This window comes from Mus pahari, chromosome 10 (assembly GCF_900095145.1).
Source record: "Mus pahari chromosome 10, PAHARI_EIJ_v1.1, whole genome shotgun sequence".
Classification (NCBI taxonomy): domain Eukaryota; kingdom Metazoa; phylum Chordata; class Mammalia; order Rodentia; family Muridae; genus Mus; species Mus pahari.
The window spans coordinates 106,905,338-106,919,478 of NC_034599.1; the positions used below are offsets into that span (position 1 = coordinate 106,905,338).

The following is a 14,141-nucleotide window of genomic DNA, read 5'->3' on the forward strand; positions in this document are numbered from 1 at the left end:
GGGCATGGAAATTCCCTGTGCTTTCTGCTCAACTTTCTGTAAATGCCCAAGAGCTGTGAAAAAGGAACTCAAGAAACTAAAAACAGAACCACCATCTGACACCCCCTCCCATTCCTGGGTATATGCCCAGAGATCAGAGTATACGAAGTGCCTGAACCCGCGCTTACGGTGGCATCATTCACAACAGCTCTATGGGAAGTCAGGAGTGCTTAATGACAGATCAACGGTTTTACTCTGCCACAAAGAATAAAACTGTGTCCCAGGAAAATGAACCTGGAGATTACGTCAAGCAAAATAAGATAAATATGCATGTTATCTCTCATATGCAAAATCTAATTAAAAAAAAAAAGACACAAAAGAGGGAGAAAGGAGGTGATAATTTGACTCCTGAACTTTGTTCCTGGAGGAAACACATGGAGGGTCGGGGGGAGTATGATCCAAACCTGTGAGATAGATATAGGTGTGTGTGTGTGTGTGTGTGTGTGTGTGTGTGTGTGTGTATGTGAAATGCCATAATTACATGCATCATTTTTATAACCAACATGCATTAATAAAGAGGGGAAAGAGGAACATGTTATCATCCCTTCTCCAATGAAATGAATACTGTAGTAATCATGTTGACTTGTCCCAAAAATTAGACCAAAAAAAAGGTCTCTAGAAGAAAATGCATGTCTGGAAAAGCTGCAGCCAAATTGCTAATTAATGAGAACCACAGTTTGCCCATAACAATTAAACCATGAGCTGGACAGCCATGAAAAGCTAACGGGCTTCCTTTTGCAGTCTCACACACTAGGCAGAGGGTGTCGCTGCCCAACCCACCACTTGTCAATGCATTCATGGAAACTGAAGCTCAAGGAGAAGCACTTTAAATAAGAATTCATACTCCACAGAAGTAAGAATCTTTCAACTTTTATTACTAGGATACATTCATCCGGAATCTTTTTGTTTCTTTACAATTTTCCCCCTAAGAGAAATGAATACAATAAAAATATAATCCAACTACCAGCAATGTTTGTAATCAGAAAGGAAGCTAAAATCTCCGGTGTGATAATATAGGATATATTTTCTAAAAAATATAAATTTCATACCAGAAATAAAGCCTGAATATTCTCTTTTGTTAAAAATATAATTTTCCTTCTATGCTCTTCCATTTAGTTCTAAAGTCTGTACTTAAACCAGTAATTTTAACTCTTCTTGCAAAGGTTTTGTCCAGCTCGTGCCCGGTTCTACACTGTGAGTCAACTAGCTGCACAAGTCTTAGAAATCACAGGCTGTAGCAAGGCTTCAAGACATTGGTTTAAAAACTCCCACTAGCCAACCGAGGCCTGCTTACTATTTTATCCTGTTCGTGAAATTAGGAAATGTATACAAAGGAATGCTCACAAACTGTAAATCACAATTGGAAAAACAACAAAAAACACTAAGCTGTCTTGACGAAAAAGGTAGCTGGCTGGGACAGAGGTGGGGATACAACTGCCACATCCACACTGATACTGGGGACATCACTGCAAGGGTGCCAGAGTGTAGACTCAGGGTCTCAGAGACTGGCTGCTGTGCAGCTGTGACACGAGCACTTTTCTCAATCAAGAAAGGGACCAAGGAACAGCGAAACAGTTCTCCAGCTCAGAGACTGACACCATACTGAGTAGTCAAGCCATCCACCTCTGGGGACAGGAAATCCAGATTGGATGACTTTCCCCCTCTTCTGACTGGTGTCTTGGCAAAGCTTCAGTAGTTGGCAGGTAATCAATTCATCTCATAAGAGGCTTAGAGAGCCAACATAAATGGCCGGGGGGGGGGGGTAGGTGCCTTCACTTAAGAAGGAAGCAGCAAGTCTGATTATAAACACGGGATAACATAGTCGAGCCAGAGTGGAACCCTCGACCTCCATCGTGCACAGTAACTTCTGCAGTGCATTCTGAATAGCACAACAACCCGAGCAGAGGTGGGTTAGCAGAGGACAAACCCACCCGGATGAGGGCCGCCATCTATTTTCCTAGGAAGCACAGTAGGTAGGCACGTGAGTCGGCTTTCTACCAGTCAAACCGGACAGGCTTAAGAAGGCAAAGCCAGCACTGCAGCTTAATGGCACCTAGCCTGAGACATGAAGAACATCCTGAGCAACTTAAAGGATGAGAGAGCTGGCAAGAGGCGTCCCTCAGGAGCTGAGCTGGGGTGGGGGGACTGGAAGAGGCTGACCTCCCATGCTGCCTGTCCTCTGTGACCCTGCAGGCATAGCACAGGACATGACCCCTCCTCCCCTTGGATTTCTGATACACTTACCTTCCCTTTAGACCTCCAACCCCCTTTCCCCAAGAGAATATTCAGGCCATTTTTTTCTTTTTCTTTTTTCTATTGGTGGTTGTTTTGCATTAGTAAGGAATAGACCAGCAGTCTGGGAACTCCCTAACTCAGGGGATGTCTTATAAGATACTCGAGAGGGGAAAATATAAAATTCAAATGCCATTTACAGAGGACTCAAATAAACCTGTCTCATACACTGAATACTCCAGAGCACTGAAGCTGAGCAATGAAATGTTTGTTATGTTTTGCCAAGGTTTAGCTATCGGACTTTAAGCCAACGTCCATATTCCAGGCATTAAGTCATTTATACTGAATTAGCGAATTTGTGTTTTCTGCATACAACAACAAAGTAAGGTGCTTTAGAATAACACGTTTAAACCAGTTTACTCCCTTTTACAATCGTATCTTCAGTCTTACATTTGAAATTACAGCCTGAGTTGGCAATGAGAGCCAAGGTGGACAGGGTGACAGTGTCATTTAAATGAGATGATAAGGCAAGACAACATCAGCATTAAACTTGGAAAACACAGATTAGGAATCTGTTCATACACCTTGTGTCTCACACAGGCAGAGCCGCCGAGACCTTGGACAGCTCCGACGCCATCTCCTTGCTGTCACCGGGCATTATTCCAGACTAGGCACATGTCCCAACAATTGTCCTGCATGCTCCTGGGTTACAAAAATAACCTCAGATTTCAGGAGCCACAAAAAAATAAAAAAGTAAGAAGAAGAAACTTTAAAAGGAGGGTTAGGATCTGTTCAAACACACTGTGCAGTAGACATTACAGGATAAGAATAGATAGAACCAAGAACTAGAAAGGCACGGGAAACTCTCTCCAGACTCTACCACATCAGATGAGACTGTATGGCTAAAACTACTCATTTTAACCAAATTATGGGTGAGGGAAATGAGTATTACCAGAATTTGCATCATTTGTTTTGGAAAAATCTAACAATAAAACATTAATACATACTTTTTAAATGTTATATTTATTTGAAGAATCTTTGGTAACAATTGTGTGTATCTTCCACATTAAAGGACTTTTAAATATAAATGTCCAGATGAGTTGACTAATGAGCATGAGAGACAATCTGGTGCTGCACTTGGGCTCCGCAGAGCAGCCCTTCCTGACCGCTCACCTGACACTCAGGCATTTCCACACAGTAATGGAGCCTGTGAACATACAAAAGGAGAGGCTAATACCAGAAAGGAATTAGACAGCAATGAGAATCAATGACAAAACATAACAATGACAACTGTTCGTAAGTAATTTATTTTTAAATTATAAGATTTACAATGCCTTGATTATGCAAAATATCATAATAGAAATTAAACTAAATCAATAAACCAAAAGAGAAAGAAAACTTTTTCCTTAAATATCAGTACTTAAGCCATCTTTGTCCCAACTGCATCTTATAAAGTATGCTAATTTCAAATGTTTCACTTGCAGGTTTAATTTCTCACTTTCAGCGTTTTATGGAACTGAAATTTTTTTCAATGCTATTATAGCTAGCGTTTATACTGCAACAGCAGCAGAATCTCACGAGTGCGATCAAATGTGGAGGTGGGGCCCAGCCTTCGGCTTTAGCCACAGAAGGAAATCATCCACAGCAATCAGTAGAGCAAGATACTCTTGAGTGGCCAGAGCGTGGCTTAGAGCTGGTGGCAGCTGCTGTCCTCGCTCCGATCTGAACCAGCAGCATGTGGCAGCACTACTGCTGTGGATAGTAGGACTGCTGTGGGGGCTGAGGGAAGGGGTAGGTAGGCTGCTGGGGTCCTGGGTATGGAGCCTGTCCGGGGCTCTGGTGATACACCGGTGGGTACGGCATATTGTACTGGCCATATGCGTAGGGGTTGTAGCCCATGGGCATGGGCATTTGGCAATACCTGATGGCGAGAAGAAAACAAAACACTGCGTTGGTAAACCAGACCCTACTGAGACCCTACAGTCACTGCTGTAACATCAGTTTTCAACAAGCGCCTCTGTCCTCTATATTCATCCTTCTGGGGAAAGGGAGTGAGGCAAAGGTCTTGTTTCAAGATACACAGAGAAAAAGCATTCCTACCATTAATTAAAAAGAATATCACACTTTTAATACTACCCAGAAAAAAATAATGTTGAATCCAACCTCTAAAAGAAGAATAAAAATAGAGACAGTTCGTTTTAATGAGGCAATCCAGTTCTCTAAATATGTTGCTGTGGAGATAGAGGTGGCATGGTAGTTAAGAGAACTGGTTGCTCTTCCAGTATAGATCCATGACTGACTGACTGACTGGCTGGCTGGCTGGCTGGCTGGCTGGCTGGCTGACTGACTGACTGACTGACTGACTGACTGACTGGGTGGGTGGGTGGATGGATGGATGGATGGATGGATGGATGGATGGATGGATGGATGGATGGATGGATGGATGGATGGACGGACGGACAGATGGANGATGGATGGATGGATGGATGGACTGACAGATGGATGAATGAATGAATGATCCCCGAACAAGGATAACCCTTCAAATATATCCCATAACTACGTTTCTATTCATCAGTTTATAAGATTCTGAGATTTTCAAGCATCGAAAACAAGGCCTTACTGTCTTTGCTTCACATAAGGGCAGCCATGAAACATATACTTTATTTCAAACAGAAGAGATATATTTATATAAATGCAAGATGCAAAAAATAAAAATATATATCACAGGCACCTAGTAAATAGCTATTCAGCTACTCAAACAAGTAATTGTAACATGAGCTTTTAATTTCTGGGCAAGTTGACAACATGGCTAATTCATGAGACCTGTGTTGAGAGAAGAGACAAACCTGCCATTAAAGATTAATTACAGCTAGAAATTACTCAATCCTTGATGACACAGTGTGCCACTGCCTTACCCGGGATACCCTGGATAGGTAGGGTATGGTGGTCCCTGAGCCTGTGGAGGGGGAGCAGTGCCAGGGGTCTGTGGAGGCGCTGCTGAAGCCGTCCCCACGCCTGCAGGGGCAGCAGCAGCAGCAGGAGGAGGAACTCGGTTTGCAGGAAGCACAGGAGGTGGAGGCCGGGCTGGAGGCTGGGGCTTAGCAGGCTGGAGGAAACAAGCAGTAACAGAACGTCAAGTGTGGGTCCCAAAGAGCGGTGGCGTAAACCAACGGCAGTGTGAACATTCACCCAAACCCTCCTCCACCTGCCACAAGTACCAGCTTACTACACTAGATGCGGCTGAGTAGAAGGCTCTCCCCAACTCTGAAGAGCCACCATTCTTCCTGGTGCTGATGTCTAGTCACATGCTGCCTCCACCAGCAGTCAAACACATTACTGGACCTTCTGTCAGGCCCCAAATTCTTTTTACAAAAGTCTTCAAACCCGTGAAAACTTTTAAAACTCTCAGTCGCACGTGAAGCAGTGAGATTCAGTGATTGTTAACACTACTTTATCTCCTATGCTTCTGTAGAACCACCTGAAAGAAAGCTGCTAGCTTCACAGCACCAGCCCTCCAGACAGCAACCCTCAGCACGGCACCAAAACAATCAAGCTATTCCCTAGGACTAGTGAATACCCTGTCAGATCCAAGATTCCCTAGTCACCTGAAAGAAAGGCTCCTTTGGTGAACCAAATTCGAATCAAGGTTCATGCCACAAAAACCGTAATGAATTGTTTATTCTCAGCTACAATCCCCTCCTGGCTTCCAGGTGTCTGCATCCCATGCTCTAGGTCTGTTTAGGTTTTGCTGAGGACATGGCTGAGCATCTGTCTCCATCACGTCACTCATTTGTGAGAGAAAGTCCATTCTAACATTGTTGTTTCCCTCCGAGAATTCACTATGCACACTGCGGGCAGCAGAAGGCTGGACCTGGTCAGATGTGGGGACCATCGGTTTCCTCACTGCAGCCTCCAGAGCTGACTGGCTGCAGAAGATGGGGCCTACTCACCGGCATGGTTCTTGGGGCTGGAGTTGGAGGGGCTGCTGCATGTCCCCCTGCTGAGGAGGACTGATACGCTGGAGGAGGGATCGAAGGAGCGCTGGGCTCTCTGGCAATGCTCTGCTGCAGATCCCTTATGAAGGACAGGGGGTTAGATTGACACCATGAAAAAAAAACCTAGGTCATTTTTTGTTTTCCTCCAAATGACAGTATTCTAGGATGTGTTTTTAATCTTGCCTAGAAAGTTAAGTCTTTATTTCTGCAGCAAAACAAGGTTATAGCCTAATATTTCCAAAAACTAGCAAAGAGAGTAGATTTTTCAGACATCTTAGTTACAACCCAAATATGGAATGTATTAACTAGGCAAACAGCCTGCTTAGAAGACTGCTTTTTGTCTAATAAGAGGTAATTACAAAACAAAAAAAACCTACAGCCTAGTCAGTCACCTGGCTAACATTTCAATCATGATATGACATCACTGTCCAAACAAAATACATGAGAGAGAGGCAGAAAGAGTATAGCCTGGGTGTGGCCCTGGCTATGTAGCAGAAAGTCTCTCTCAAACAAACAAGAAAGGAATAAAACAAAGATGGGAGCTAATCTATGCAACTCATTATGTAAATTTATAGAACAATTCTTAACCTATTATTTAAAACACGTAGCACTGAACTAAAAGATAAATGTCACTAGGGCAACCTGTCACTAGGGTCATCTGTCACTAGGGTACTCTGTCACTGAGGTACTGTCACTAGGGTACTCTGTTACTAGGGTACTCTGTCACTGAGGTACTGTCACTAGGGTACTCTGTCACTGAGGTACTGTCACTAGGGTACTCTGTCACTGAGGTACTGTCACTAGGGCACTCTGTCACTGAGGTACTCTGTTACTCAGGTACTTTGTAACTAGGGTAAACTCACAAAGGATACATTACTGAAAAGACATCAAAACACAGAAGTATTAAGAGAGAGATTTAAAGTCTCTTCAAATCCAAAGTCTGTTAGGTAAACTGGAATTAACTTCAAAAGTCTCACTAAACCCCAAGGTTTACATTCAATGACACATGGTGGCCATCAGCTTCTTGCGGCATGATCAATAGCTTCAGTAGGACCAGCAGCCCTGAAGCCACAGTCACCCTTATCACAGTCACCCCTCCTACCTGTCACGTACACCCTCACTCTCAAAAAAGGCCCCAGGTAAAAATACACAAGAGGTATATTCTTCAATGAAAGAACTCGATGTAAGCACTTAATGTAAGTCAAATGGGGAGGTTTTTTTAGTCAGTGATAATATTCTAAAGGTCAGACTTTGAAAGATCTAAAATATATACATATACTACAAAGGCTTAACATAAGACTCCCCCTTAATAAACTCCAGTAATTAACATATTTGTGGGAAATGAGAATTTCCTATGCCTTACTAATGATATAAATCAAAAGCTATGAAGTCACAGCTCAATAACGTACAACATGGAAAGTAGCTGCCACAGCTGCTCTGTCCAACATTCCCCACTGACACTAGGGTTAATCACCCGTGAAAAGGAACTGAAGTAAACGCAAAAACCATTCAATTCTTTCAAATGCTCTGCCTTTAATTAAAACATTTCAGTTAACAGTGAAATTAGGAAATCTGAAGGCAAATGGTCATAATTGAATAATTAATTATACTGATCAAGGTCGCTCAGATCCAGACAGACCAATGTCAAACGTTCTCACTCACTTTATCTTTGTGTGCTCACTTGGAATACCTGCACAAGGGGGCCACTGGGGGTGGGGGGGAAGATCTGAAGGGAGGTATGGATAACAGAGCACAGATGATAAAGGGAAGGAAAAGAAAGAGGGAGATAAAAGGAGGGCAATGGGAGGGAGGGCGAGGCAGTGGAAGGCTTGGGAGAGGGATAACCAGACAATAGGGATATTTAAAAGAGCCATCCAGAAACATACAATTTTATGTTTCCTAAATATATATAGATATATGGAGATGTATATGTATGTGAGTGCATATATATGTGTGTATATGTACATATATATGTATTTTTGTGTATATATACATATATATAACGCATATGTATATATATGTTGTGTGTGTGAGAGAAAGAGAGAGAGAGAGAGAGAGAGAGAGAGAGAGAGAGAGAGTGTGTGTGTGTGTGTGTGCGTGTGTGGATGTGTGTAGGCTTAACTGTGGTTTCTCCACACAGGGGATAGTGTTCTGGTTATTAAACGATTAAATGAGAAGTCTAGTACCAGGTATGACACTCTCTCCTTAAGGTGTTAGTCAATAGTTCCTAAATCCTGTCCTGTTATTCACAGCATAAACACAGTATCTGTGAACACGGCTCAGCTTTCGCTGGGTTGCTTGCTGTGTCAGTCCTCCACTACAGGCCCTGCTTTCGCAGTGGCTCCTGAAGAGGGGACTGTGCTATCTTCTGAACTGTTCATCTTCCGCAGGCTAATATACCTGAGCCTTTCCCCTCCGTACCCCACTGGGTTTCCTCAGCCTGGGTTTCTGCTCCTTTTCGTTCTTTCATCCCAGATCAAGAAGCCCTGTGACTGAGACACTCAGAGGAGAAGGGCATCAGCTGCATCAGCATCACCCAGCTCACCACACAAGGACACAGCTCCGAGTAGCATCTGATGCACAAAACAAACTCACTTCAGGAGCTCATCTCTTTCTGTCTTCCGTGCAAACACTATGTCACTGCATTTGTTCTGGAACCTGACCAGGATTTCAGTCAGCTCATTGTAAAACTATAAGCAAAGAACAAATACAAATAATAAGTAAAAAGCAATTTTAATCTAGGGAAAAATACATTCTAACAATAATTTATCAATGCTGCTGAAACTAGAAGCTGAAATCATTCACACATGAAGCATTCATACCATCAATTGAGTATCTTAGTACTAAATATGTCCTAAGATTGGTCACTGACACTAAACATTAAAAGACAGTGTTAAGTTTTATAACCATGAACGTGTTCCCAATTCTTAGACAAAAACCAGCTACTAAGTGATGATTCTGAATCCGTCCTCATGCTGAGGAAAACCTATGCACTAACTTCAATCCAGACTTAACTAAGGATAATTTAAAGTCCAAGGCGCTCAGAGAATCGCTCAGGTCATCTGCCTGAACAAAGCACGGAGCCCCAGTGACCACCACCCAACTGTCAGCACCCCAAGGCTTCACAGTGCCATCTAGTCAAAGGACTGCTGAGGCTACACACTGCATCTCATCCAAGGCAACTGTATTCAGTGACCATTACAGAGGTAAGAACCAAAAGAAACTCTGCCTCTAAAAAATTTAAAAATCCCGTGTCTCCACAGCAAAATAATCAGAAATTTAAAAAGCCTTTCTCTAAACCCTTTAAGGGACAAAGCAAAGAAAGCACTTAGAGCCTATCTTTGATACTCAGGCAGTTCCCAAGTCTGTCCTCACCACACTACCAGCACAGAAGATCAAAGCTTCTTCCATGTGTCTCTCCCCACCACACATCAGTCCCAAATACCCCTTAAGATGTCTCACAGTCCCAAATACCCGTTAAGATGAATCACAAGCCAGTGATAGCTCTGATTCCTGCTACCTACAATACGCTAGTCCCCTCTATAAAGTTGACTCTTCAAAGCTCCACTAAGATGCTGCTGCCTCCACTAAGAGTTCTCCCTCTACAAGCCTGACAGAAGCAGAAGGCACTTAAACCAAGTCAAAAGCACAAAGCTTGACTACTTGGAAACAGCAGCAGTGGCCACTCCTTTCCAATCCTTACTTATCAGCTCTAGTCTCTCCTATGTGCACACATACCTTTGTGCCCTCCTTCAAGTTAGCTACAAGCTCAACAAAGTTGTCATATGCAGTTGCTAGGTTCTTCAGAACTTCTTCTCTCAAGTTAGCCTCGTTGTTAGACTGCTTCATTTTAGAGAATTCCTGGTGTGAGACCTTTGTAAAAAACAAACACACAAACAAAACGTATATTTATTTATAAATTTAATTCAGCTTGAAATACTTTTTAATTTTTATTCATAATTTATTAAATACACATGTATGTGTGCAGGTGTGCTTATGCCACAGTACACACTGGGAAGTCAGAGCACAAATATCAAGAGTTGGCTCTCTGCTGTCACCATATGGATTCCAAGGGTGGAACTCAGGTCATCAGGATTGGTGACATGCACCTTTATCCCTGAGCCATCTTGATAGCCAACCAAAACATTTGTAACAGGAATGGGTGTGGTGGCACACGCCTTTAATCCCAACACTGGGAGGCAGAGGCAGGCAGAGCTCTAAAACTACTGCGCCTCTCAAGCTGTCATCCCAAAGAACAAGAATAACAACAAATGTACTGATCTCTTTTCCAATTAGGAAATCGTGATTGCTGATATGCAAATTTACAAGAAATATCTAGAATTTGTTTTATGCCAGTACACTGCTTTGACTTTTTTCTTAAGTAAAATATCACAAATTCAATAGATATCAAAACATAATCAGTAAGTTACCAACTTCTATCATTCTGTAACAAATAAAACACCCAGACAAAAGCTGTTTACTTTAGAACACTTGATACCACTACAGAATTCTGCACACTCACTATAAAAAGGCCAAGTCTCAAGTCCTGTTAGTACAAACTGCTGATGTGCAAATGCATAGCTAATGTCTTATTATGTATTAGCCAGGTAAGTCTGTAAGCGTTGATGATCCTAACTAAGGTCGACTCTTCCCTACACATAGCAAGAAAAATAAAAAAGGAAATACTACAAATGATTTGTAAACCCCTTGTGTGAAGTAACAAGGCCTTCTACAGTACGCAGCGCCCTAGTCAGAGAAGTGGCTTTCTTTCTAGTGCAGGGAACTGAGCCTAGGCCCTCACACATACCGGGTGAATACAACCTACCCTAGAGATGCTTGGCCATTGAGATTGCACACTGCTCTGAACCCCAGCACTTGAGAGGAAGACACACAAAGATGGCAAGTTTGAGACTTTCCTGTGCTACACAATGATATTTGAGTTGTAGACCAGCCTGGGCTAAAAGACTATTTTTGTAAATTCTACAGATATGCCATATTCTACTCTGTGAATTCTTCATTTTTACATTTTTCAATGGTCATAGGCTTGTGTACACCTCCTATTAAAAACACAAATTTACCTGTATATTTTTTAGAAGTCCCTCCTGTTTCTTCAGAGACTCTTGAACTTTACTTGTTAGACCACCATAGATCCGATCCAGTTCAGTGACTGAGAGAGCCTCCTCATTTATCACACCATCTTGGGCCAGAGCTGTCAAAAACTTGCTTGTCATGTCAAAATTCACTGACTTCAGGTCATTCTCAAGACCCTCTCTTTCCTTCTTTATTTCATCAAGATTTGATAATAAGGATTTTAAAACACTTACAACCTAGACAACAAACACATACATGGTCAATGGTAGAGCATCCCTGGGGACAAAGCTCAGGCTGAGGAACACAATCCCTGAGGACAGGGTTCTCAACATTTTTATATATTCAAAACACAAGGCTTTCCTATTGAAAACAAACTGGCCTATCAAACAGTCACTGCAAGGACAATATTTCAAACTAGGCTTGGTGCTACCTTTAATCCAAGCATGAGAGGCAGAGGCAGGTGGAGAACTGTTGAGTTCAGGCAAAGTTGAACTACATAGTAAATTCCAGGTCAGCCAAGGCTACACAGAGAGAGCTTGTCTCAAAAAGGGGGGGTAGGGGGGAGGAAGGGGAAGAAGAAGAAGAGGAAGAAGGGGAAAAGGGAAAAGAAAGGGTAAATGGGGAAGAAGGGGAAGAAGGGGAAGAAGGGGAAGAAGGGGAAGAAGGGGAAGGGGACAGGAAGAAAACAGTACTTCAGCACTGGGTACCAGCAGTCAACATGATGGACTGTTACTAGGTGACCAGGGCAGATGTGTCCCGGGAAAGGTCCATTGCAAGACAGAAATAGTCCTTTTGTAGGACCACTGTAAAGACCACAGTGACCGATATGAAGTGATCAACAGAACTCCCTGCAGAAGGCAGAGCACCTGCACCATGCACCCATTACTCCCTGGTACTCAAGATCTGTAATTCCCAGCACAGGGCTAGCCAAGCCCACTATACATACATCCTGGCACCTGAGCTTTATGGTATAACTGCAAACCTTGCATGCATTTTAAACTACATAGAGGCTTAGAAATCTAAGCACTCAGACAGATTTTTTAAAAAGCAATGAGAAACAGGACTTAAAGTCTTATTTATTTAGTGAATTTAAACTTAACACTTTAATTATGTGCCATAATTTTATTCGGCAAGGTGAAGTAGGATTTATAAGTTTAAAATGTTAGACAATCTATCTGGTGGGAGGCTAGGGAGATAGCTCAGTGGGTAAGCACTAGGGCCTGAACTTGGATCCCCAATACCCATGGTTTGGTTTGGTTTAAAAAAAAAAAAAAAAAAATGCTAGAAGCAGTAGCACGGCCTGTGACCACTCTCCACCCTCACCTGACCCCAGCAGTAGAGGAAGTGAAGAGGAACGGCAAGAGGAACACTAAACAACATCAAGCTCCAGACCTACTGGAAGATCCTGTTTCCAAAAGTGAGGAGAAATGACAGAGGAAGACATTCAGTGGCAATCTCTAACCTCAAGGGTTTGCTCACCACATGTGAGCATGTGCTTGCATACATGAACCACAAAAAAAATAAAATAATAATAATAATAATAATAATAATAATAATAATAATAATTTTCTATTAGCACATTTAAGTTGATAAAGGACTAAGTTTATTTTAAATCTCTGTACAAACTGTATGGCTAACAAAAAATTCAGAATGAAAGAGGGAGGAAAGGAGAAGCGGCTCCGTCCTCAGGTCCCCTTGCAGATGGGGCCCAGTGGACAACGAGGGAGGCCTCCCCACCACTCCAACGGTATAACTGCCCATGTCCACTGGCATACTGAGTGACACAAAATAGAGGATCCTAGCAAACTAGTAGAGCCTCAGAATGGGCCCAGAACAGGGCAATGGATGCTTCCCGTCTTTATGGACGTCCTCTCAGGTGCTGACAGCCTGCCACCTCCCCATAGTGCCACTGGGATAGCTGGCTACTCCAGGGCTTGTGCAGATTCCCTATTGGTCCATAGGCTGTATAAAAATGCTTGCTGCTGCACAGTACAGTACATCTGCACAGTCTCGATGATGGTCTCTGGAATCTGTTTCCCCAGGGTTCATGATTCTGCCTCTCTCACTCTCTCCTGCTCCCAGTTCTCACATCTCATCAGCCAAAAATGAAAGTACATGTAGAAAAAAGGAAATTTGCAGAAAGGCAAACAAGTGAGGACCCACAGCTAGAGCACCACTGTGTGAAAACAAACTGTGTGCCTCAGACACAGCACAGAAACTTAAATTTAGATCCTCTCACCAAATAGCAGGCCTAGATGATGGTAAGAACCACCCACTAGTGAGCTGCCAGTAAGAGCAGACAGAAGGGCCACACATGGACACAGGTTCCTCCCAGTGAGGAACTGCACACAAGCAGTGGGAAATGTAGGAAGAGCACTAGGGTTTCCAAGAAAGAGTCTAAAACCAGCTCTACTTACAGCTAAAGCCTGCTTACTTCCTGATTTTCATGAACATCACTTTTTAACCATGGAAATAATGACTAAGTTCCTACACTTAACAAGTCTTGTGCTGTTTCAAAATGTCATGGTTCTAAGTCTCTGAAAAATACATCATTTTAAACAGCTGACTTACGATTGTGTGAATACCACATACAGCTAGCTCCTTTGTGTCACAGGGGCCTCCACTCTACCCTGATAATTAATGGGCACCTACACTAGCTAAACTAGTTCAGACTGCATGATACTGTCCTAATTTTAAGAAAGTAGATAAGGAGAAAAATGGATTAAACTGCTTGCACAGATGAATGGCCAGTATAACAACAACAACACCCAGTGCCTAAATAAT

At 42.7% G+C, this 14,141-nt stretch overlaps 1 protein-coding gene across 2 annotated transcripts in view; it reads right to left on the reverse strand.

Moving 5' to 3' along the window:
• Positions 1-893: 893 nt before the first annotated feature.
• Positions 894-14,141, reverse strand: part of Pdcd6ip (programmed cell death 6 interacting protein) — a 55,361-nt gene continuing 42,113 nt past the window's right edge. For both annotated transcript variants that reach the window (XM_021208056.1, XM_021208055.1), the window contains exons 13-18: positions 11,345-11,593; positions 10,005-10,139; positions 8,862-8,956; positions 6,222-6,345; positions 5,187-5,377; positions 894-4,192 (exon numbers count right to left, since the gene is read on the reverse strand). In XM_021208056.1, coding sequence (XP_021063715.1) covers positions 4,018-4,192; positions 5,187-5,377; positions 6,222-6,345; positions 8,862-8,956; positions 10,005-10,139; positions 11,345-11,593 — 969 coding nt within the window. In that variant the 3' untranslated portion in view covers positions 894-4,017. The remainder of the gene's footprint in view (positions 4,193-5,186; positions 5,378-6,221; positions 6,346-8,861; positions 8,957-10,004; positions 10,140-11,344; positions 11,594-14,141) is intronic.